This window comes from Cygnus atratus, chromosome 6 (genome assembly GCF_013377495.2).
Source record: "Cygnus atratus isolate AKBS03 ecotype Queensland, Australia chromosome 6, CAtr_DNAZoo_HiC_assembly, whole genome shotgun sequence".
NCBI classification, from domain to species: Eukaryota; Metazoa; Chordata; class Aves; order Anseriformes; family Anatidae; genus Cygnus; species Cygnus atratus.
The window spans coordinates 14,987,580-15,014,525 of NC_066367.1; the positions used below are offsets into that span (position 1 = coordinate 14,987,580).

Consider the following 26,946-nt stretch of genomic DNA (forward strand, 5'->3'; position numbering starts at 1 on the left):
TGCTCCAATATGCTTGATATTAAAGAATTTTCAATTTTTTAATTTAGTAAAAAGTGAAAGGAGAAACATACACTTTTTCATTCTCATAAAGGATTTCTTCTCAGAGGATACTCATTTGGATTTAGTTATCATAAAATTTGTATTGTAAATTTAGTTCTGGAGAAAGATCTCTGGAAGTAAATTGTAAACTTCTGCAATAATACTCATATACAGCCAGATTTTCAATGTCAACATTAGAAAGAATCTTGATCTGCTGGGACCTGTTTTCTGGACCATTTGCTCTTCTATTGCATTTCTTTTCTCCATGTTTTTTGAACATGTGATGGTATACCATGTTTCTTTAGAAGTTACTCAATCACAGACTAAATGCTTTTCAATCTCCTCTCACTGTAACCCAGTTTGAATTTACTGGGGGATTTTGTTTTAGCTTTGTGAATTTTGATGGATTACAGTGGCCGCACACTATTATATTCAGCCCATTTGAAGTTGGTGGGTTTGAAATTAATAGAGAGAGTAGAATTTCTGGTCCAACATGTGGGGCTATTCAGTACAATTTAGAATAAATTTATGAAACCTGATTAATAAGCTCAAGCAGCTACACTAGGACACACAGTTCCATGTTTTGTTACTTAGACATTTAGAATCTGTACTTTCAATGAAACGCATAACTTCCAAAGTGCCAGTCCGAGAACATGTTCAACCTGTAGAAGTCTGATGCTTTAGATGGTCAGTCATGGAAATCATGATTTCTTGGTATTTATTTCTAATTTTCAAAAATATTTCCATTACCCTGTCATCAGATACAATTGTTTGTTGGTACAATGAAAGAAGCTCCTCAATTTCTAATTATTTAGAGAGTGAACTTCTTGGATCTACATTGAAATTCATAGAATCATTAAGGTTGGAAAGACCTCCAAGATCATCTGTTCCAACCCTACCCCTACCACCAATATCACCCACTAAACCATGTCCCTAAGCACCATGTCCAACTTTTCCTTAAACACCCCCGAGGACAGTGACTAAGCTACTAGACTAACAGTTTTGAAATTTGCACTGAATCATATTGGCAGTAAATTAAAATGATAATTTGTTCAACTTTTTAATGTACTTCCTGGCACTAATTAATTTCTTGACCACTGTCAGATCTGTTTTTTGAGTTGCAGTGAATTCTTTTTTTTTTCTTTTTTTTTTTTTTTTCAATTAATACCCCTGCTTATTTAAACTGTAGTTCTGCTAATTATTTCAACAAGATGAAGCAAAATGACTAGGAATGACTTTATAGTATTACACTTTCTTTTCTGCATATTAACATTAAGATAAATGAACTAATAAACTGTCAGCTTCAGTTAAGTTTAAAACACAGAATTTGGGTATGAACAGGGAAACACTGCCAGCATCCTAATGAGGATGCCCTTTGTGGATAATGCATGTGACATTCGTAGTCATTTCTCACTCTTTTCTCAATCCTGAAAATATGTTCCAGTTCTCCATATTAGCTTTTTTCTGTCACTTAGCCCTCCCAGGAACTAAAGAGGTATCCCTTTTTCTCCTACTTTCTCCTTTAATTTACTGGGTGCATGGTGTTTTAGCACCCTATATGTTATGTCAATGATTACAAATGGACAGGCAGTATTAAAGTCCCAAACCATGCCAGTCATAAAGTATACATTGATATTATAAATGGTTATATAAAAAAGACTAAAAAAATGCATAATAAACATCATCTCTTTCACAACTGTTCTTGGGAGTCTTCTGCCTGAGGAAAGCAGGATTGCTATAACTTGCAAAATGAGACTTAGGTCTTCAGTTCTCATCCTATCCTGTTCCTGCAGTTTTAACTCTATGATCACTAGTGCCCAACTGACTAAATGTCTTTGTCATGAACAAATCCAGGTAAAACTGGTTTCTGTTTATTGGATAAATACTTAATGGAGAAATTCATGTGTTACTCCTTGTCTCTTGTTATTGCAACATTATTCATGTCATTTTTTCACATAATATTTCATCTGCTACTTGTTTACAAATATCCATAGGACATATGTTTATGGGAAGATTAAGAAAAGATGACAGAAGAGGAGATAACCATTCACTTAAGAAAAATGGATACTGAATACACAAAAGCAGTATTCTTCAAACTGTGGGCTCCCCAAAATTGCTATGTGTTATAAATATTACAGTTGCTTTTCTTGTCATAGAACAAAAGGTGGTAACACCTATGCATCATTTTGCTGTGGTAGCGTGAGCAGTGCTAACTGTATTATCATGATACCTTTAGCTGTGGACTGCCTAATGAAGTAGGCAGAGGTTTCTCTACGGGAGTTCTGTCTGAGGTTGGCTGAGGTCTCCTTCAATATGGAAGTTGAAAGGGTCTTTTTCCCTGGGAGATGGTTAAGGAATGGTTTGATTCCAAGAGTAATCTTCTGTGCAATGTTAGTACACTGAACCCTCTTGGATCTAGTGAAACTTTAGTTAAATGTTTCTCTACTGGTTCTGTATTTTCTGTCTCTCTGTTAATGATGGATGAGAGTGCAGGTAGAAAAATCTTTGCATACTGTAGGTAGGAGAGCTTCTTCTTTGCTATTTAGCAGTTTTAGTGGCCTGAAATCTTCAGTAGTGTGTGAAAAGGACAGTAAATTGTTTTATTCTTCTTCAGGTGACAGACGTAATAATTTGGGTTTGTCACTTGCCATGACAGTGTGAATCTACCAGAAGCTGCATTTTGCTTGTGTGTGTGTCTTACGTGATGGGAGTGGGCATATTACTGAATACTCCTGAAAGAAATTTCAGAACTTGGAAAGGTAATAGGAGAATCTTCCATAGGAATGGAAGTGATAATTATTTCAGTTTTGCAAGCAGCAAGGTTTAACAATGCTGAGCCCTCAGTTTTCATGCAGTTTAGCATTTTTCTTTTTTTAAATGGATTTGGCTATGTTTGAAGGTTACGCTTTCAAAGCATTGTGGAGAAGAAAAGGTTGGGATGCAAATTAGTCTCTCATTATGAGGTCAGACAAGGTAAGTCATTTTCTAAACTCAGGTTGCTATGGCTGGATATTATCATTTGAGTAGAAGTGAGAGGGCTGAGTCTTTATCCAGTTATATCAAAGTAAGTCAGGAATAACACAAAAAGCAATGAGGGGTATCAGCTTAAATATGCCATTAATTTGACTCAAAAGCAGTCTTGATAGTTTATTATAAAGAAACATTCTAACAACCCTGAAGAAAACTACAACTTACCTCTTTTAAAATGTATTTCTTTGAAAAACAAATGTTGTTAAATAAATCAAAGACTGAATATGGTATAAAAGATCAGTGAGAATTACTTAAGTAGGATTCTACTGTTGTAATTGATACTTGGACGTCTTAAGATTGGATTTGCTCATGAAGATATATGCTTCATAAACAAAGATTTAATGTGAATGAATTCTCCACCATGTGTACTCTCTAGGCCTTGTTAAAAACATATAGAGAAGCAATAGACTCCTACAAGGTCTACATACAATCCTTCTACCTTGAGAAAAGCAGAATTCTCCAAATCAGTAATAATTACTGACAAAATAAATGTACTTTCACATACTATGAAAATTAATATGCTTTCTCATGATTCATATTTTACTATTTTAATATTCACTTAAGAGAAAACTGATGGATAAGCCAAAATCTCTAGCCCTAATACCAAGACACAGATAAACTATAAATCCTGAACTTGTTTTGACTCATGTAATAGGCATTAAGGAACTTCTGAGATGAGTTGTAGTTTGACATAATATTCATATATTGGCATAATGTTCATAGCATTTCAGATGTAATACCTCTTGCTCTTTTGAGTGTTTTCAGTCTTCTTCCTAGATTTAGTGTTGTGCCTGCTTTGCACTAATATGAGGGCAGTAACAAAAGATACCAATATATTCTCCTGTGTGGTGGCGAGTCTAGAGACTAACTTTTTTTGAATACTTTACTTCTGGAAAGGAAGGAATGACTTATAATACCTTACAGAAATGCCTTTAATTTTAGTTTATATACTAGAAAAGAGGAATTCCGAACCAGTGTGACCCTGAAATAGTGATTACAGAGAACATTTTTTGAAGTACATTGCTTCTACACAATCCTTTTACAATATAATGGTCAAGTTGTTAATTATTTATTTAAACGCTTTAAAAAATGTAATAAAAACCATGATGCTGTTTAGAAAGTTATAAATTAACAAGTACTGCTTAAGGAAATGTTCCATATGTAGAATAAATGAATTGTAATGAGTCATTTTGCTTTTAATTATTCTTAGGGAGTTGCGTAGCTTGGTCATTGAGATGGTCTTGTCTACAGATATGTCGGGTCATTTTCAACAAATTAAAACAATGCGACATACTCTACAGCAGGCAGAGGGGTAGGTCATTTTCCATTCTGTTCATTATCTGTAGTCTTTAAATGAGCTCATGTACAAGAAAAGACTTCAAATAGTTGTTTTTGTTCTGAGATAATTGGAGCATGTCCTTGAATTGACAGGGTAGACAAAGCCAAAGCCATGTCTTTGATTCTACATGCAGCAGACATAAGCCATCCAGCAAAATCGTGGGAACTGCACTACCGGTGGACCATGGCCCTGATGGAAGAATTTTTTCGACAGGTGCCATTTTAAAAATCTTTAAATAAGCTAGTTCAAGAAGCAATTGTTACACAATTAAGTATTTTCTTAAGTCTGATTGATGAGCATAGTCAGTAGTATATATTCCTTACTCTTAATACATACCACTGACATTAATTCAACTTTATGTGAGTGAATAAGATGAAATTGTTATAGCTCCATATCTGTTTCAGCTGATACCAGGATTTTAAGTATTGTAGCATTTTTTTCTTTCAATAATAATATAACTTGTCAAGCTGTTTTCATTCTGTAGACAGAAATTTATATATGCTTTGAGTTAAAAAGAAGCGTTTATAGGGTAGGGTGAGGGACTTGAAATAGAAAGATTCATGTTCAGAGAAGAATGCAAAGCTCTGTCTCCATTTAATATTTCAGAAAACCCTCCTATTACTTTTCCTTGCCAGTGCTTGCCATGCACACACCACATCGTTATGAAGGTTTTGCTTTCATAACAGCCCGATCCAAAACCAGAGGTTAGAGGGAATCATCCAGTTAACCCTGGATGATATATTGATGATGTTTTAGGATATATCCTAAAACAAAAATGAAGGCACACCCTTGTGAAAGTCTTTTTTATGAGATACTGAATTCAAAGAAAAAAAAATCATAGGTGTTGGTGTCACTACTGCCAATTTCTGACTCACCTCAGCAGGCGAAAAAAATTTTCTCTGAAGGGGGAACGTTCTCCCTGTAATGACTATTTTGGCCATGCACACTTTTAAAGTAACCAAAATACAGTTTAGATATTACACAGTTCCTACAGTTATGCACAGCTTTTAAAAATGATTAATAGAGATAATGAAACAGTATATGTCTCACTCATCTTGATCGTCATTATTTTGCTATATATTAACATTTTCAAATCAGGTCACGCTGGAAGAAAGGATCAGAGAATAAAAGTCAGTAAGTTAACCAGCCAGTCAGTAACCAGTCAGTCAGTAACCAGGAGGTTATTAGGTTGATCTGCCCTAGAATGTTCTTGCCTAGTTGCTAGTGGTTCTTTATACAAATTCTCAATAGGGAGCATCAGGACATCCTTGACTCTGGGGTTTGCAATGGGGAGACAGAGTGGAGAGCTGGTGCCTTAATCTAAACAAAGAATGGACTAAATTTTGTGGAAATACTGAGTAGTGTCATGAGTTTGTGTCTGTTTCTGTAAATGGAAATGATGAGGATTTTGAACTTCAGAGGAAAAAGGAAGAGCAGACTACCACAGATATATATTACTTGAAAAGGTCAGAAATGACCAACTGTAAAAACATGACAGACTAGACAGAGCCCATGGGACAGTGAGGCAATGTGTTCAGTCAAGTGGATGTAGCATTAGCAATAAACAGCATTACGCTGGTTGTTGAGTGCATAGGATCAGCTAATGTTTTAGCTATACTCTCATTAGACAAAGTAGCTGGATCACAAATAAACTGTTCAAAGCCATGAGCAGGCATTTAGCAATAGAATCAAGTCACCAAGTGTGTTTTTCTGCAGCTCAGCAGTATAAAATGTGAAAGTCACTTAGGCTGTAGAGGAATGTGCAAGGAATTGAATTCCCCCTTTACGGAATAGCTAAGAATAACAGCATGTGTGGAGCAGTTCCAACACATATAAAGTGTGATGAAGTAACTGTACATATAGAAATGTAGTGCAGACATGGGAGGCCTCTTGCTTCCTAGATGCTCTGGCTTGGTTATGCCTCATCTGCTCTGTTGATCTGAACACGTGTGGTGAAAATCTCTGGGATTTCCAGATCTGTGTCAGCCAAGATGAAGTAGTCCAAATGTATACAAAATCCATTAAGTCCTCCTCTTCTTTTCTAAAAATTACTTTTTCTAAAAATAGCAATCCAACTACTTCTATGCCTTGCAGGAAAAAGCAGCAGAGCTTGATAACTACCACCAAGAAAACAATGTATTAACAGGCAGCTTTCAAAGTAGTGGGCCCTAGCAAAAAAATGAACATTCACCTAGACAAAAATCTTTGTTAACTGTTAATCATAATTAAAATACGTGCAGGTGTTAAATTTAAGGAAAAAGCCAAAGAACTTTTAAAGTTTAAAAACAACTACAGAAGGTGTGTTATAATGCCAAGGAAAATCTGAGCTATTTGTTTAAAATAGAAATACACCCACCAATCTCAAAAATTAAAAATAAGGAATATGTAGTTCAAGTCACTCAAAGAAGCACCACAGCTCAGACAACATTAGGCTCTCAGTCTGCAGAGATCCAAAAGTGCAAAAGATAATTTGTCCAGTGAGTTCAGCACCTGAGAATTTTTTTTTTCACTCTGTTGATCTTTATCTTGATTTTAAATCTCACGAGATTCTAGTAATCAATTTAGATATCAATGCTGTGTCCTTTATTACAATTTATGGCAGACTTGGTTTTACATGACACTTAAGTATTAATTATGTATTAATTATTTTAATTGAAAACATAAAAAAACATCAAATGGATTCCTCACCAGTGTGGAATTTTCTCTTTTTTAATATCTAGTTTAAGAGGAGATTGCAAAATTAATATTGCTTTAGAAATCCTATATTTACAATGGCTGGAATTGTTAGAGCTACCCCATTTTATATTAAATCACAATCTGTTGCCTGCATTTACATAGAGATACCACTAACACTGCTCTTAGTAGTAACTGAACCTGTGTTCTTTTATACACTAAAGGCAAGTTATGAACACTTGGGTGTAAAATTTATTACTATTACCATAGTAATAAAAATCTCCATTTCCACATGAAACACAATCTGTGGGTTACATCTGTTATTGTGTCTGAAGTGGTTTCATTGCTATTATTAAACTAGATTTGAGAGAAGTTTAGAAATATGATACATGATAAAAAGACTAAGGAAGGTTGGTACTGCCCCCTTTATACATCAGCTTCTGATAAGATCTTTGCAAAAATGGTATATTCCTTTACCTCTGCCCACTGAATGATCATGAAACAGCACTCTCCATGACTAACATGTAGAACCATTTTACTTGAAAGACCAAGTTTTCCTTGGTCTATAATGTCAGTGCCTCTGGAAGCTAGGTTTGTTCAGCAACACAAATTATATCTTCCTTTGAAAGATCTGTCTCCTCAGCTTTTTGTGCAACTTGACACTCTGAGCTTTTGCAAGTCAGTTGACCTACCATGCTGTAAAATGGCAATAACACTACCCTGTCTAGACTGTTTTGACAAAAAAAAAAAAAAAAAAAAGTCTTTTCAGGTGTAAGGTGTTCAAATACTTACAGAACTAGGTTTGTACAAGTCATATTACTAATGAAATTGAACTTGTTCTTTTTTCTGTCTTCAGCAGTAGAGAAATGCATGCTAGTGAGAATGAATTAGTCAGATCATGCCCTTTACCTGTGCAAATCCATTGAAGAAATTTTACACATTGAATAAACCAATGTAATAGAAGGAAACATTTAATGTTTGGTGTACAATTACATACACGCTAAATGTCTCCAATCCCATCACATCTGGGATCAGCAGGATTAAATGGTGAATACTGACAGACTTCATATAAAATGTCATTTATTTTTCTTCCCTGACAAATGTTAAATCTCATTGGCAGATGCCTTGCTCTTGATAAGAGCTTGCTTGCAATAAGTTCCTTTATATAAAAATTGTCAAATGTAAGCTATAATTCTGACTTTTACTTTTCCTGAAATTCTAAAGGTAGAGTGATTTTTTTCTTTTTGCCTGCAGCTTGTTTTTGTTTAAGAATATAAGTGAAGAAAGTAATCTGTTGAATAAATACTAACAGTGTTCAGATTCATTTGTCTCTCTGTCCATATATTAAATATGTGCTTATAATATTAAACATTGTTGTTTGCAGGGAGACAAGGAGGCTGCTTTAGGTCTTCAGTTTTCGCCACTCTGTGACCGCAAGTCTACTTTGGTAGCTCAATCCCAAATAGGTAATGACAAGTTGTGTTTTTGTTTTTCTTGTATGTGTAGGAGCATATAAAATCATGTGGACCTTTCCTACACTCATTTTGAATCTTAAATGTTCCAAATCCCATCATATAGAAATTATTTCTTTGTACCGATTTGTTCACTGAACTCATGTGCCCTTAAAGCAACAATATACTGGTCTCCAAAGAATATGGACTTATTGCAACATGTGGTGTGAGGGAGGGATACGAGAGGGATTTAGCAAAGTACTGGGTATGAGCCCAGTTTTTACTGTACACACTTCAGAGTTTGGTAGATAATATCCTCAAACAGGTTGTCTCTTGCTTAAGAACTTAAAGGTATATCTGTGCTACAATCTGAAAACCTGGTAACGTTTTGTAGGTGCATCTCAACTAAAGCTAATTCACACATCAGATGTCTGGACTGTGGAGATCTGGTGTGGCATGGTCAAGCCTCCTTGGGCTGAAAAGGACCACTATGTTCTGTTCTCACCAATTCTAATTTCATTTTGGTCAGCAGCAGGCAAAATTCAGCTTCCCATTTTCAGAAATACAGGTCTTGGCTCTCTCTACACCCATTTCCTTCAGCAATAATAATGTAATAAAAATTGGTAAAGATCACTGAGGCTACCCTAGATGCATACTGCATAGATCAGCATGTCCTACTAACAGCTGTACTTTTTATGAGTGAATACGGAACTGCTGGAGAGATTCTACAGGTGAAGGTGTCTTACCCTTGAGTTGAAGCATGTTGTACTGTCTGTTCGTGTTACTTAGAATTTCCTTTATTCCATTTCACTGGGACTTGAAAGGCAATGCACTTGAGCATCACACCTACTGCAGAAAGGAAGCTGGATCCTAGGCTGAAGCACTGCTGCTCACCTTTGTGCTGTGTTGCCTGGTTAGAGTATGAAGACTCCTGGAAATCCATTGCTAGCTCATGTTTTAGATTTTTTTATTTTTAACTTTTTTCCTCTTAGTGTTCAGTGGTGAATAATGCTTCATTCTCTCACTGTGTCATTCCATACCTTGATGAGCACTTTAAAATGCAAAAGACATTGTTCAGAGCTGACATCTCAGAACTGTGGGATGAATGCTGTCTCCTAGGGATGTTACTTGTTCTCTTCACTGATTTGACAGAACACTCCTACACACTGTGAAATAACACTTTACCTCCACAGAATAATAAACAGCAGTTTGAAGTATTAACTCCTTGGCAAGAAGTGTTGAATGGTAAAAGAGACAGTATGACTTCTAGCCCCTTGGCTCAACTGTGTTTCTCTTCTATTCAATAAATAATATTCATTTCAAAATGGCAGGTGTGTTCTGCAATGCATAAAATTTACAGGAAAAAGGAATGAAAAGCTATAATTACTATCGTCTAGTTATATCTACACAGATTCTTTTTTTTTTTTTTTTTGGTTTTGCTTTTTTTCCCCTCAAGATTGTACAAGTGGTATCTAGTATATTGTTAGGACTACAGTCAGAAAATCAGCCTGATATCAAGAATTTATTTTTAGTTTTGAGAGCTGTGAAATCTTTCTCTTCTTCTCCTTCAGGTTTCATTGATTTCATAGTAGAACCAACGTTTTCTCTTCTTATGGACTCAATGGAGAAAATTGTTATGCCTCTTATAGAGGAAGCATCAAAATCTGAAAGTCCTGCATTTGGGACACCCGGGTATGAATACACTACTTCTTTTTTGAACTGAAATAACTAACATAATAACCCGGGTATGAATATACTGTTTCTGTTTTGAACTGACATAACTAACATAATGATGTATTTCTTGGAATTTTTATAATTATTTTAAGAGTTGGAAAAGTAACATAAATAGCTATACAGTATTGCCACCACGTGGTGCTATCTTGTATTTGCAGTATGCTATTCCTCCATCGACTGTGGATGATCATGCATAATAAAAGGCAAAAACACAATAATGAGTAGAATACACACATAAAATATAAGTTTATTTTCCACTGCATCTCTGATAGCACTTTTCCTTTGAGTATAACCTTTGTAATAGATTAATGAAGTTCCTAGTTCTGTTGTCCTTGAGTCTTTTTCAGTATAATTTTAATTAACAGTTCTTTGATTTCTGATAGACATTTGGAAGTGCAAGTGGTGAAGGCAACTTTAGTTTTTTTCTGAGTATTTTGTTACAGAATCATTGAATGGTTTGTGTTGGAAGGGACCTTAAAGATCATCTGGTTCCAATCCCCTTGCTATGCGCAAGGACACCTCCCACTAGACCAGGTTTCCCAGGGCCTCATCCAACTTGGCCTTGAACACTTCGAGGCATGGGGCATCTACCTCTCTGGGCAACCTGTTCCAGTGCCTCACCACCCTTTGTGTAAAGAATTTCTTCCTTATATCTAATCTAAATCTACCCTCTTTTAGTTTAAAGCCATTACACCTTGTTCTATCACTACACTTCCTGATAAAGATGCGGTAGGTCATTTTGCTTCTTCACATTCCCATTTTAGTATTATTTCATATATACATGGAAGCCAAAAATGAATCAATTTAAATTCCACTTGAGAGATTTAAGTACACTATTAATGAGATGTAGGTGGTTTTTTTGTTTGTTTGGTTGTTGTTTTGCCCATCAAGCTCTTGATTTTTGCACCATGATAGAAGATGTCTACAAAATAAAATAGTATGGTGTGATGTGATTACCTGTGCAAAGCCAGAATTAATTTTCATCCTAAAATTGAAATTAATCCAGAATTAATTTTCATCCTAAAAACAATATTTTTTTCTATACCTTTACATTTATCTGCATATTCACATACAAATAATCACTTTGGACTGTACTTTACCTTACTTGTAAGGTAGCTGCAGTAGCTCATAAGTGGTGGTTAGTGCCTTTTTTTTTTTTCTTATTAATTTTAATAAAGTTCCGGGTATTTTAGTTTTCCATATTATTTTGAAGGGCTGGATTGTATTGCCACTGTACTACACCCTGTTTTGACTACAATTGAAAGTATTGTACCTTGAAGAGAAATTTTACCTGAAGATAAACTCATTTATCTGCCAATGTATTGTCATGTCTTGCTTTTTTCAAATGGGTCAAATAGCTATCAGATGTTTTTCCTGTGAGCCCCCAAAGATACTGATTAAAAACATAGCAAAGAAGCTGCTCCAAAATGGTTACATAAACTTTCTTTCAAGATCCAGCCTACAAGTAATATATTTCCACAACCCCCACCCTCCCCCTGGCTTTCCTGGAAAAAGGTTGGTAAGAATTATTCCCAGGTTACAGTTTCATGAGTTGCAGAAATGTCTTGTATCTTAGGCATACTTTTTAGGCATACTTTGTTGAACGCTCTTATTTCTATATAGTGATTACCTGTAGGAATTTGACTCGAACTGTTAGTGTATTATTAAAAACTACCTTATTGTGCACCTAATTCATATTTTTTTTTCTTTTTTTTCCCTTTTGCAGCCAGAATAGTTTGGGAGCAGTAAGCAATGCTGAAACACAAAGACGACACAATTTTAAAACTACAGCAAGTGATGGAGGGACTCACACAGAAAATTCTCTAGCAACTGTAGACCTAACAAGCTTTAAGAACAACTTGATGCAGATCATTCAAGCAAACAAAGAAAGATGGAAGGAATTAGCAGAAGAAGGTATGATATACTAAGGAGGGATGTTTTTATAGTTTACTCCCTAATATCTCTTCTAATTTAATTTTTGATTTTCCCTCACCCTATAAAAATACATAGTTGTATTGTATTCATGGATTTTATTTCATGTTTGTTTAGATGGCCCTGTTCTGTTCTCTCAGGAGGCATAGAGAGATGTAGGTAGCCAGGCTATGAGAGGAAATCCTACAGCCTGTGCAATAAGGCTCTGTGTTGCTCAGCTTATCTTTAGAGGGATGGTTTGAAAAAGTGCATTTTTGCATATTAATCATAACTGATACTGACATCTGCCTTAAATGCCAAAATCAACAATTCAAAGTATGATGTGCTGCTGCATTTGTTAAGAAACATAAAAATGATACTTTGCTATTAGAAATCCTATTTGTTCCCCACTGAATGGAACAAAATTCTGGATTACAGGTTTCTTGGGACTACACTGTAGGCAATTATTTAAATAACCCAAAATAAAGATTTTGGCAATCGCAGAGTGTATTAGACTCAAATAAGTCCAAAAGTGACTTTTGATTTGCCAGTTGTTAGTTAATAATGACAAACCTACATCAAGCATCTTAGTTCATGAGCCATAACTGAAAATTTTTCTGGGGTTGCAGTTATCTGAGTGAAATGATTTGTGATAATTGCTGTGTGAACACAATTTATAACCTTAATCCAGGTTAACTGAATGCCATTTGAGAACATGTTGTCCACACAGTCTGTGCTGTTTCCAAGTAAGCACCTAGAACATTTTAGTATAGTGTTTCACTGCTGTGAAGAACTTTACATGATCTGATACTGACTATCAGGAATGATACATTGGTATACAGTGCCAGCCTTGTCTCTCACCCCATCATCCAAAGCAGCATCTTTTTTTCTCTCTCATTAAGAGAATATTAAGTAAGAACAAGCTTCCATACTTATATGGTGATGACGAATTGAGAGTTAGGCAGAAGTGGCAGCTAAGGAAGAGGTGTAACTCATATTGTCACTTCTGCACAAGCAATTTCATATGATCAATTGTCTCTTTTGATATCATCCAACTAATACTGTGTGGTCAAAAGGACAAAACTGCTAATTTATGATGATCCATGGATGGCAGGAGTAGGCCACGGACCACTTAGCTACAGCCTACAGAAATCAAACAGTCCTGGACTATCTACATCCAACATCCTTCAGTGTGGAAAAATGGAGAACTTGCTGTCTGGAAGTCTGCCACTTCAGTTGCATCTACTACTAACCAGCCAGTTTGATTTTGGTACATCAGCATTCTGCTACATTGCCGTGGAGGTGTACAATGCTATCAAAAAGATAATTTCTTCTTCATTTTCAGTACTTTGTAGTGCTCTATAAATTAGTGATAGATTCAATTAAGTTAAACGGGACTATTAACAGCCATAGAAAAGCCAGAGCTTCTCACAGTAAGAGATTTAAGAATTCTTTGAAGGTAAATGATTGTTTCTGTATACAGTCAATCTTATTGTGAGGCCCAGCAAGATCCAAGAAATCAGGCAGGTTTTTTACAGTGAGAAACAGATTTATTAAAGTTCAAGACCTCTATGGACCTTGTTGAGATTTTAGTTGTCCAGATTCTAGGATCCCCTTCTTTTCCTCCACCAACTGATGAAGTATGTCTAGGTATTTCCTGAACAGAATTATGGGATTACAGTAGAACGTACATTAGGAAAACTGATGGGTAAGTGGAGGTATCTGGTGTAGAGGCTAGACCTTGATGAATGATATCTGCTCTGTGTGATTTTGGCTGAATCTGTTTTGCAAAACCTCTGTGAGAACAAGGAAGAGATTTATAGAAAACTGCCCGCATAAAGAGGCCACTTGCAGCAACATCTGCAGTTGACTGGATCAAGGCATGAAGACCTTCATGGTAGCTGGTTAGAATCTAGAGGGACTTTGTGAATAGTGCAAATACTTTTGAGTACAGGTTTCTATCTTTTTAATATACATATGCTAAGTTTTTTTAAATAAAAGCTATGGGGGGATTTTATAGGTTTTGTGAAAGTTAAGATATTTTCCATTCATGTTTTTACATTGCAATTAAAACTTTTACTCCATGTGTGGTCACTAAGAGTTGCTGGAAAAGAAGAAAAGAAGTTTTCACTAAATTAATATCTTCTATGGAGCACTATCTAAGGTAGCACATATGTTCCTTGTTACATAATAATAAGAAGCAATCTTCCCCCATTGGTTCAGACTAGCAATATATCTTCTCTGATGTTGCGCCCTGCAAAGACTAAAAATCCTTAATCAGAGTGTGCCAAATTAGCATGTAGTAAAGAATGAAAAAATGTTGAACTCTTTCCACTTGAAATTCCTTTCAGATTGCTCTCAAGTTTGACTAAGTCTGTAAGTGAATAGCCTGAGACCTTGAACCTGAGATAATTTGTCCTGTTCTGTCAGGATCTTATGCTAGGTTTTCTGACTGTTGCCAAGAAGCCTTTAGGTTGCTCTGGACATATGAACAAAGCTGTATTTTATTCATATGTTAGTAGGAGCACCTACTGAGGGAAGAGATACCAGGGATAAATCACTGCCAGGTGAAAGGAATGTTGTTGCTGTCATTATTTCTGGAAAGATAATTTATTACAAACCCCAAAGAGCTGAGTGTGCTGACAGGGTGACATGTATGAGGACAACATGCAGCAGTAACAAGCAGGCTGGCTGTTAGAGTAGACCTCCAAACACTTCCTGAACTGACTTTGAATAACAGTACTTTTGCTTTTAAAAGAACCATCTGCATTCTTGTCCGTAGGTCTGCAAACTCTATATGTTGTTCCCAGACCACCAGATTAGATCCCAGACTCAGGAGAAGTTATCTCTATAATACAGTGTAGTGATACAGGTGAACAAAAAATACAAAAAATAAAACTAGCAATAATCCTTGCAGTCTCCTGAGCATGACCTGGACTTGCTCTATCTTCTCACCTTATCAGGGTAAGGCTACAGGTGGAGCACTGTCTGGGAGGCAGTTCAGTGGAGGCAGTGGGCGCTGACGTAGATGGTCTGACTCCTGTACTCAGACAGGCCAGAGCAGAAGACCAAGACACACTGGCAGGGTTGTACACAGGGCAGCTTTCCTGGATCTCCAGCAGGTCCAGCTGCTGGTGCTACTGCTCCCTGAAATGGTGCTCTTGAGACCGTTGACTCAGAGCAAGCAGCTTGTGCAAGCAGCAAAGTGCCTTATTTTGGGAAAGCCTGTGTTGATAAGGAAAGCGCTTATCTACCCAGGCAGCAGTTTGTGAGCTTCTTTACCAAATGGTTCACAAAATAAGATGGCTCAATTTTTCTTAAAAAAAAAAAAAATAAAAAAAAAAAAAGGCCATGTCTTGTATAATTGATGCAGAGTAGCTCAGTCCTCTATAGCCTAAGGGTCCTCAACCTTTCACCACTGGAGAATTAGAGGAATGTTTCTCAGGCCTTTCGGGGAATTATGTTACCAGGGAATTACCATAATGATCAAACATCTGGGATTCTAATTTGAAAGCCTTGATGTTTAATTAATATTCCAAGCCCCTAATCACCAGATAATCTGTCTTTGTTCAACCCAACACAGTGATAAAGAGACCATTTCTGCTTTTTTTCAACACCTAGTAGTGATGGCTGCTCCTATTTGAATTGTGATAGTTGTAGCAAACTGACAGTAAAGATGCTCAGATGAGTCTGAGAGGTTGTTACGTTAGGGAAGATGTTTGCTTAATGGATTTTAAGGTCTGGGAATTATTGGCCTATTGAAAAACCTGTAAGAAACAACTTGTTGGGAAAGATTTAAGTGTCATAGAAGATACTTCATGATGCAGTTATACTTAGAACATAGAAAAATTGCACACATTATCTTGACTTTACAGGTGAACAAACAGAGGCACAGACAGCTTAGGACACTCACCACAGGTCATACAATAAAACAAAGGAATGCAGTGTACAGACCAAGGGTCTAGCTGCCAGTTGGATGGGCCCATCATTAAAGCATGCTAACATTGTTCAACTTCAGGATAATATGACCAGCAGTGCTATTCATTCTTCCCGGTGTATGCTTATGTGATGAGTTAACTGTTACAGGACCTGAACCAAAGTTGCATTATTTGTATGGAAAGCAATCAGTGGCAAACTGTCCTCAACACCTTTTGCCTAAGGATAGTGCTGCATGGCTCGAAAAACTAAGCAAGGCTCTCACACTGTCTTGTGCTTAATTTTGATAATAAAAATAAGGAAAAAAACAATTTGCATCTTTGTAGTGAGGATCAGCTTTTTATTTATTTATTTATTTTTTTTCCCATGGGCTGCAGCTTTGAATAACAAATGTCTCTTCTGAAAGACCTCGGCATCACACCTGCAGGCCCCCCTCAGGCACTTTCAGACCTGCATCCTTCCAGTCACAATAACCACAGGGTTCAGCTCCATTTTGTCTGAAAGATTATCTCTGCAGACTCCCTAATAAGAAGAGAGTAACAGCTGCTGAAATGCAAAAATGTGATGGCATATTAATCTGATTTAGCAGCCACGAGGACGGGCGGGTGTTAGGAGGATATGTGTGACAGTCACGGAAACCGACTGACAGTTTGGCACATGAAATCTACTCTAATAGACTGTATTAATCTGTTGGAGAAAAATAAATTCAGAGGGCTAACAGAGCTCCATGTAGTACCAGAGACAGTGATTTTAATTGCAGTGCTAAAATGTTTAGGTCACAAGCAGTTTTGGGCTAATGCAGAAAAGTGTTAAGAACTGTGGTAAGAGAAATTTTCTGAGGTCTGAGTGACTGGTACAGTGACTGGTCTGAGCCAAGAGTGGCAGGAAACATTTAGTATTTGTGGTGTCCGGTACATTAGACTGAGGAACTGTAACTGAACCCAAGAGCAGGACCTGTTACATGTCCCCCCACAACATATACCAGTGGGCAATAAAGCCTTTCCTTACATTCTCTGTATGACATAATGCTGTGGCATCAAGTGCCACTGGATTATATGGTTTGCAGTAGTTTTTTATACTTCTAAATCCGTGATCAAATCTGCCTGAGGAGTTGAACATGGAAGGGGCTGGTGACTACATAACTCTGTGGGTTGCTGTGATCTATTCTTGGGTTTGGAAAAGTCAGCCATGGTTGTTTGGGAACTCTTGGAAATTTCTTTAAGGAGTCCCAGAGGCACCAGGATCAGTCCTCTTGCTTTCTGCATAGTTCTGATCTTTACTGCTGCTCTCTCCCTCCTCTCTTTAAAATGGCTGATGCGAGAACATGTCTTTCGGGAAGACACAGTTCCTTCCAGTGTTGTCCTGGGTTAGGTCTTTTGTCCCTACTTTGTGGATTCTGGTTTTCCAGTAAAAAAGAAAACTGACAAGCCTAGAAATCAAACAAGTCTTGTAGTAATATATAAAGGGAGTCCATAACATCAAGTAGCATTCTTACTTAAAAATTCCTCAAATCATTTAATTCTTAGTGAAGCCGAACAGCCTTCCTCTCTAATTCAGTAGTTTGCTAATTCTTAATACTTCAATGTCATTGCATCTTTCCATAAGGGTAAATTATTATAGCTTATTTTCAACAGAGCAATCAAAATAGCGATGTGATTCAACAGACATTAGCTTTACTGGGGTATGATGCTCTGGCAGTAGCTGCCATTAGCTGGTGTTCCACTTACACGTGGCTTTTGTGTTTTTCCTCTCCACTCTTGGTAAGTCAGCACGTGCTAAAGCAGTGCAGTCGCTGGAGACAGAAAAGTCTCATTTAAGCCCTCTACTGTACAGATGATGGTAGTTGAAAGATCTGTTTCTTATTACAGAAAGGCCAGGAAAAGAAAGTCAATGGACAGATGGAGAAGTAAAAGAGAAAGTCCCAAAATGTAGAAAAGCTTCTTCACCACCTAGTAAACCTCATCCTGAAAACGTTGCTGTGCACACAGGCAGTAACGCAACTGAGCCAGTGGACATCAGTGCTGCAGCTGGTCATGCAGCCTCACCAGGGCTTGAGCAGCAGCAGAGCAGTGATACTCTGGAGACCACAGGGTCCTGCAGTAACTCCCAGAGGCACAGTGCTAGCCAGCGCTGTATGACAGTTCTGGTGGTCTATGAAAAGTTCAGTCCTTCCTTGGACTGACAGGAATTCAGCACTCCAATGCAGTCCAACAAACAATAGGTAACCAGTATGTCAAATTTTTACGACAAAATAAAGCTTCCAACCATGTTCATTGCTGGCACTGGGAAACTTCATGAGGACTTAGCCTATTATTTTATTTCTGTAATAAGAAATCATTGAGAATTCTACAACATTCTCATAAATAAAAACACAGTACAAGGTACTTTTATTGAAAAAAGGTTAGGATGTTTAGATGGTTTATTTATTAAAAAATCTCAAAGCAACTAAAAGGTCACATTTATCCAACCAAAGCAAGAAGTGAGGATCTCAGCTGCTCTGCAGCGCTCACAGCTACCAACACTTTCTTGTTCAGCTGTGAAACAATACAAGGTGGGCTCATAATCAACAAGTACAATATTTATTTAAAGAACCTGCTTCAATTTTCAGACACTTATTAAGTCAAAAAAAGGTGACATAATGAAAGAGTAGTAGTATTTGGTCAAAGAGGGAAAGAAAAGAAGTCACCTTCAGTAGTTAACACATTTTCTGTAGATGCAAAACAAACAAACAAACAAACAAACCAACAACTACCAACCAACCAACTAACCAAACAAAAATGCACAACCAAACAAAAACCCCACAAAAGCTGAAACTACTGAGTAGCAGAATTTTTCAAGTATTCTGAAACCTGGCTGTTGCATCATAACTCCTGCCAGTTTTCCAAACAAAGGAATGCATGACAATTACTTTGCCAACATCCCAGCCTAAACACATGAGAAGAAAGATACCACTTATGCCATGTTTATTTATCAGACGACATTGTTTCTTCTCATGAAAGACAGTGATTTAAGGCAGGAGTTCAGAAATGGCAGAGAAGTACTGAAGAGAGGGATATGACTGAGCCATCCCTAACACATCTGTTAGGAGAAGAACGTTTTACAAACTCGAAGAAATTTTGCTGAATAACACTTGGATTCTTGTAAAGAAAACAAAACCAAACAATTGAAAATATGTAAATAAGCCTGGCTCCAGGCACTCTAACCAACTTAAAAGAGGGAGAGCAAAAATGGTAGCAACAATAATGCCTGCCCTGAGTTCACTGTAAAGCATGCTTCTGCCTGCCTTTATCTGAATGGGTGTGATATTATTAAGATGCTCAGTGTCCAAAAAAGAGATGTGTGTTTTCTAGAAGGTGTTGTGGTTTAAGCCAGCAGGATTATTCAACAGCCTGCTACTGCCGCTTTTGTAGTAGTAGTTGGTGGCTGTTCTAGAATATGAATGAGAAAGGGAAGGTGAATGGGAAGGTGTCCAGCCTTGTTCCCCACTGAGATGGGGTCCCTGTGGAGAAAAGGTAAAGAGTGTACTTGCTAATAGGTTCCATGAGAATTTACCTGAGGTACAAGAATGACACTAATACTGAATACAAATACTGGATAAGGTTTGTGGTCAGTGTAACATGACTGAAAAAAACATAAACAACCGTAGACCAGCCCTTGGAGTTGACAAACAACAAGAAAAGGGTTACAAAAAACAACCTTGAGAGCAAATAAATCAGCGTTGTGCTGGCAAGTATTAAATTAATATAATGCTTACAACAAATTATAAACACATTTGTTCTTACACACTCTGGTCAGATCTGTTGTTATCTCAACCGTTTGTGCCCACACAGGGGACCAAAAGGACTGTTGCAGTTTAACCCTGCAGGCAGCTCAGCACCACACAGCCATTCGCTTTCTCTCCCCGCATCCAGTGGGATGGGGGACAGAATTGAAAAGAAAAGTGCAAGAGCTTGTGGGCTGATATAAGGACAGTTTAATAAGAAAGAAAGAAGGAAAAAAAAGTAAAAACCAACAGCAACAACAATAAAACCATCAATAACAACAACAAAATAAACAAAGCAAGTGATGTAAATCAGTTTCATGGGACAAAAGCCTTAGGTAGGTAGATTATATAACAAATGACAGATGCTTTAATTAACATATCTGGATTGAACATCACATTTGCTTCAAGTCGTGCATACTTATTTCTTAATGTCTTTAGCCCAACCACTTCTTTGTAGGAGCTGTACTGAAGGGTGTAGAAAAAAAGAGTACTTGTCCAAGTTTCAGAAGTCCAAAACAAGTCTAAATTCTGTAGGAAAACTGCCTTTTGAAATTGCTCAAATTTGAAACTTCTTGAGTTTCTTAAAAGTATCCCAGAAAGTATAAGAACTTAAAAGGGAAGGAAATTATTTAAATATTCTATGCTTCTGCACCTCACCTCAGGTTTGGAAGTCTTCCTTTCCATCCCATTTCACAGGCCAAATTGCACCTCAAAGGGACATTACTTTGGATTCAGGAAAATGATGTTACAGAGATGCCAAATGGATGCCAAATGCTGACTATAGCGGAAATGTGATTGCAGTCTGAGATGCAGAAATATTCCTCTCCCTAAGTCATCAAATTCAATCACTTTTGGTCTGGATTTGGACTGGTCACTCATGACCAAAGTTTATTTCCAGAGACTTGCCTATTGAAGCAAATAAGTATCCAAATGCTTGGTTTACTTCTGTAAGACTGTGGGCACAGCCAAGTTAGTAATTTTATGCCATGACATGTGGCTATTTTGTGGAGGTATTTTTCAAACTGCAATGCTTTCACTTTTTAAATTGGTAGTATTTTGTATCTTCTGTATTAGCATACAAATTCTAAAATCTGAATTTATGAAATTGATTCTAATAACAAGAGAAATAGTGCCTTCATGAACATGTACAGGTTATTTGTATCAGACTTTTCAGTCTGTGTCACAGGATTTCCATTCTCAGTTCTGTTTTATCTTCTGGTTTGTCCTGGTGCTTCCTCTGTGCTGTTCTGTTCTGTCTCCTTTCACTCTGGGCCATTTCATTTGTACTTTTCTCCAAGTTTCTGCAACAGAGCATGGAATAGAGTATTCCATTAGTTTGTTGTTGTTGTTGTTGTTTTTTCCTATAGCTTCTCTCCCCTGAGGCACTATTTTCCCCATATTTCCTCCTTCCCATTCTGTATGTGCCACTAGCCATAATGGCAGCAGAACTGGACTGCATGTATATAGCCTTCTGATTTTTTTTTTTCCCAGCCAAAACTCTGTGTAGCTGCCTTGGACTTTTCCAGCCTGGGAAGCCAACTTCCTTCAGGGCTTCGCTTCAGTTCTGACACCTGCCCCTTCCTGGCAAGGTGTTCCCCTCCATGCCCTTTCTCTGTTGCAGAACTGGTAAGCTCTGCCCCTTCTAGTCCTGTTGTGGTAAGCACCACTGCTGGTACTTCATCATGGGGTCCTTCTGCTCCCATCCTTCAGCTTACAGTGTGTTTGCTGCTGCTGCCTCCAAATAAAGATGTCCAAATTGGAGGTTAAACCGGAAAGCAGACCACTATGATTCAGTTGCAATAGTGTAATCAGGACCAGAATCTGACCCTTATTTAACACACCGATGCATATGTCCTCATGCAGAAAGTTTATGTTCACAGTGTTCCCATATGCAACTCAGTCACTACTCTGAAATCAAACAACTGTGGCATGTCCTTCATATCTAATTCACATATTTTGTTCCCTCTTTGTAGAAGAACTTGTGAGAAATGTTGATGAACAGGAAAAAGACCAGAGCAGAAATTCCACAGATGCACAGTTACAGGAAGAGACAAGAAGCATACAAAATGAGAGTAGTCAGGGAAGCGATGGTACAACCTGTCCTACCAGATCCATCGTCCTACAAGTAGTCACTTCCGACACTTCTCTGAGTGATGAATCCAACTCAGAAAAATGCACTAACTCTGATCCGAACCAGAAAGATCTCACCGATGCCCAGCAAGAAACACAGAATACAGACCCACTGAATGGTAATACTTCTTCACAAAGCACCACTCAATCTAATGAAGCTGTCCAGGGCGAAGCTGCAGCAGTGTCTGGTATCTCCCTGTCAAACACTGACAGTAGTGAAATATCAAAACAAGGTGTTGTAAAACCTCCTGGATAAGAAAGTTGCTTCAGGCAATGTAGAAGCAATAGTGTCCTAAAACCATCAAATAAAAGAGCTTTGATATAAGCAAGTATAATCTTCTTGATATTAGTTATTTGGTATCTTGTAGAAAGTCCTTCATATAAAATACCAAGACTTTTATTTGAACTGCAAGAATGATCTTAAAATAATTTATAGGTGCATATTTGCAATTAAATATGCTTCCTTACTGAAGAATGAAGTAAACTTTCAAAATAGAACTATCTAACATTTTGTAATCATTGTGCTATTAAAATGCACAACCTTAGTTTAGGCACCTAATATGACTACTATGTTGTAAAGTACATCCTTTGTACTAAATACAATGTGAATATTAATCTAACTTTGATCAATTTATGTAGATGCTATTTCCTAACAGTAGTAGGCCTGGGACTGGGTCATGCTCTTAATACAAAAGATCAGTCTCCTGGCTGTAGTTTCCAGGACAGGCAGAGCAGCCAAAAAAACCTATAATGTCAGAATACTTTTTTTGGAATGTAAGTATTTTATCACAAGCTGACTGTGGTTTAGTATCTGATGATTTTAAAACATTATCAAGTTCAAGATGCCCAAGCAATATGAATAGATGTTAGCAATGTAAAAGAAAGACATAGTGCATTTTTATTTTATTTTCATACGGTCTGAATTTGCTTATTGTTAGAATAAATTTGAGGTATTAGGGTAACAGGAATAATCAAAGCATATAATGGCATTTGTTTTCTTCGCTTCTAATTAAAATGTTAAACTCATTAATAATTTTATGACAGTGAGCCTTGAAATATTGTGCCAGAAGTATGGCATTGTCTGAGCAACAGCACTGAAGTGCTTATGAAGCTTAGCTTAGACACAAGTATATGACTTGGCGTATTTCTAAAAAATCTTTTTTATGGAGAACTCCCCCTTATTCTGGAGTCCAACATTCTACCCAATTTCAGTGCTCCCATGCTTTTGTTGTTGACAGATTATTTTTTTTTTCCACCAGCAATAACAGATGGTTAATTTAGGGTGCTAAATCAAAATATTTACACTAAAATTAATTCCACAGCATTTGATTCCACAGCATCTAATAATTGACGTTTTTGTCTTTGACATGCATTTTTGTACCATTTTTTCTGTTAAGGTCCAATTTGAAATTTAAGTACCTTAGAAAAGTTTCCCAACTCCTGGGCGAGGAAGACAGTAGGAAAAATTACACCTGTTGTATTTCAAGCTGAGAAGAATGCCATTGTGGTGTAGCTGTCCTTGAGGGTCAGTAGATGATTTACGAATGTAAATGTTGTTTGTGAAATCAGATATGACTTGGCATGCAATTTTTGCACTCTGTTGCCTTGTGAATCTTTAAAATCCACCTTTCATATGAGAGTAGAGGTTTCTTACTTTGGAAAAAAAGCTAATCTTTTTCTGAGGAATTCATTTGCCAAGGCAGGAAATTTGCTACAGAAGGCCTTATGTTTTAACACTTCAATCTGCAAAATTTATCAAAAAGGGTAGGAAGTGGTCGAGTTTGTAATAGTTCATTTCCAGTGACAAATGTCATCTAGAAGGTATATTTTTTCTTGAAGATGGTAAAAAAGATTAATAACAGGATTTCCACCAATCCAAGGAGGATTCTTCTCTTGATATGTCAATAGTCAAAAACAGTTCAGATGAATAATGGTGCAGAAATAAGAGAGAGATTCAAATGTTTTCTGGAAATAAATAGTGCTGGTAGTGTCCTGAATGAAAAACCAAAGCTTATACAAGGACAGCACTCAGCCCTTGCATCTCTAAAGAGGCAGCAGTACCTAAACCATGGAATAATAAGAAGTCACGGAAAAAGGGGAGATATATCAGGAGACATGATGCATCAAGTGAGCCAGCACACAGTAGGAGAAGCAGCAAATTATTTTTCAAGGCTACTCCAGAGGCTGAGATATGGGCCAACACACGCTTACTGGTATTCACCAATTTACGCCTGAGCCATGATGGATTTTCTAGCTGATCGACACAGAAAGTTTTAGTATAATAATGTATGCTTCTCTACTGAAACTAAACATCTGTACCTGAAAAACCTAAACTGTTGTATACTTTGGAAGTGAAATGGAACTGAAAGGATCTTTTCTCCAAACTGCTCTATACTATATGCTGTGCCTTTTCCTCCTGGTGAGAATATGTGAGAAGCACAGGCTACAGCTCATGCTGTTGATAGAACACGCACCCAGCTATGGCACATTCTGAAAAGTTCTTCAAAATACTTTGGAAACTATTCATCTGCTACAGTTTGTTAATGAATGCAGTCATCAGTTCTTGCTGCTGTCATGGCGAATGACACTGTTACTCAGCGAACGTATGTGTCCCCAGTTCATTGCATCTTGCATTCTAGAATAGTGGCTTTTCACCTGTTTAGACCTGGGAAACCTTAACATTTTTCCAGTGGACATGCACATCCTTAGTCACACAACTTATGCCTACAGAAAATAAGACAGCATTTTTTTTAGTCTCATGAACCTTTCGTGGACTCTGTCACAAGTAATTACTCGTCTCTTCAGTCAGAAAACAACAGGATGAGTCTGGATTTCTCTTTTGCTTGAAGAGCTTTCTGGTTTACACTACCACAAATATTTAATTGAGTACTACAATGGATAGAATAAAGATATTGACTAGGTTTTGTTTTTAAAGGCATCTGATATTTGAAGGCCTTTTCAGTTGTCATTTTATGTAGCAGATACTTCTGTGAAACTTCTGTTCATTGCAGTATGTTGAATTGACTCTGCCATCTCCTTCAGAAATTATTTGTGTTCACATGCCAGTGTAGATAAATCACAGGAAAGTGGAGAGCTTGATGTTTTGCGTGGTTTCTGTAGCATATCAGTGTCAGTCTAATACTCTCTGAACAAGCTCTTTCAGATACTCCACAGATTGAGGGTGCAATGTTTAATATTAAATTTACTTATCTGAAGTTATTTGATATTACATTGCCCTTGCCCACCTCCACTGAGCCTTCTTCCATTGTTAGGGCTTATTGGTCAGTCACAATGTCATTTATGTTTCATTTTTATTTCATCAAATAGTTTGATTTATACTTTAATAACGTTTAATTCTTGCATTGTCCCTATTTTCTCAATATTTAAATCTGTCATAGAAAGCTATTTTGAATACTTTCTGGTCTTTTGAAATGACTTACAGAGCAACTATGTCATCATATTCTTAGAACTTTCTTTCCTAAGGACAGATGATTAGCCATATTACTATTTCAGTGAGAAATTTGACTACATACTATTTAAATATGATATTTTAAGTCAGCAGAAACTCTTTCACAGAATTTCCCATTTAACATATATTTTTCACAAATTGATGGGATATTAAAATCTCCTGTCAAGTGCAAATGATGAAACAGAGAGACATTTGTATATACCAAATATGTATCTTATCTCAAATTGCTTCTGGTTTTCCTGGATTGAGCATATTTCTCACTATGTGAAAAAAATGTGATTTAATTGAAACTTATTTTCTAATGGAAAATACTGAATTTATTAAAACAGTTATTTTTTAGTTCAAGAATTAAGTGAGATTTTTTTGTTACATATGAGAAATATTTTAAATGTATATTTAGAAGATCTTAAAGTAAAAATAAGATTGCAAATAAGAAACTGGTGTTGCAACTTTTACACAACATTCTTCACTAATTCATAATTTAAAAATAACCAAGATTAAAAAATATGTTTTGCAATAGCTCTGATGATTTTGCAGGAAACTCAGGGTGGATGAAAACTGAAGAATAATGACTGGCTTTTGAGTGCTGACCATTAGGACTGAGAGACTCACTGCAGTCTTGGCTGCAACACATTTATTCTAAGAGTCCAGTACTGTCCAGAATGATGGAATTGTTAGGCTAAGGTAGTATTTGTGCATGGAATTGGACACATCAAAGGAAAACAACAGTGCATGTTTCCCTCTCCAACCTTTATATAAATTCTTAAGTCTCACAGGAAGTATGAACATAGAATATACCATGTCATCATAATTAACTATGTTTGTTTTCTCATTAAAATATTTTTTCCATGGAATAAAGAAAGGCTGGGGAAAATAATACAGAACAGTCAGGAAGAGTAAAAATCCAAAATAAAAAAATACAGCAGTGTATGTTTCCATGCAGGAATAAATGCATATAGAAATGAGAACAGACTGTTGAGAAAGAGAGAAGCTAACTGTGGATACCAGGAACCTAAGAATTAAAGAATATATATATATATACTCACATATATATATTTTTATATATACATGCATATTCCTTCTAGATTCAGCCTTGACTAGGAACCACCATTATTCTTAAATGTTATTTTATGTATCTCATCTACTGTTCCTCCATGTGGAGTAACAAGTACTTTTCTATTACTTTTCCTCTGCTAATGGCCAGCAGACTCACACAGGACACTTTTTTAACCAGGGCAATTTTCAGCAGAATGCTTCACTTGCAAGCAAGCAGAAGGTAGCATACATAAGACATTGTTTTCATGATGATTATTATTTTCTTCTTGGTTTTCAAATTAGAGTATTTTAAACATTTTAAGAAGCACTATATATTTATCAGGGCATTATTAACACTCTCCATACAAAATCTTTCTACCTCTGAACTTTCTGCCAGCCCTGTACTAAGGATGGGGGAAGCAAGCTAAATGCCCAA

At 36.7% G+C, this 26,946-nt stretch overlaps 1 protein-coding gene across 1 annotated transcript in view; it reads left to right on the plus strand.

Annotated features, from left to right (window-relative positions):
• The window catches only part of PDE1A (phosphodiesterase 1A), a 153,847-nt gene that overhangs the window by 119,792 nt on the left and 7,109 nt on the right, over positions 1-26,946 (plus strand). Inside the window, exons 9-13 of the mRNA XM_050711700.1 lie at positions 4,280-4,381; positions 4,501-4,621; positions 8,466-8,547; positions 10,104-10,224; positions 11,993-12,180. Coding sequence (XP_050567657.1) covers positions 4,280-4,381; positions 4,501-4,621; positions 8,466-8,547; positions 10,104-10,224; positions 11,993-12,180 — 614 coding nt within the window. The remainder of the gene's footprint in view (positions 1-4,279; positions 4,382-4,500; positions 4,622-8,465; positions 8,548-10,103; positions 10,225-11,992; positions 12,181-26,946) is intronic.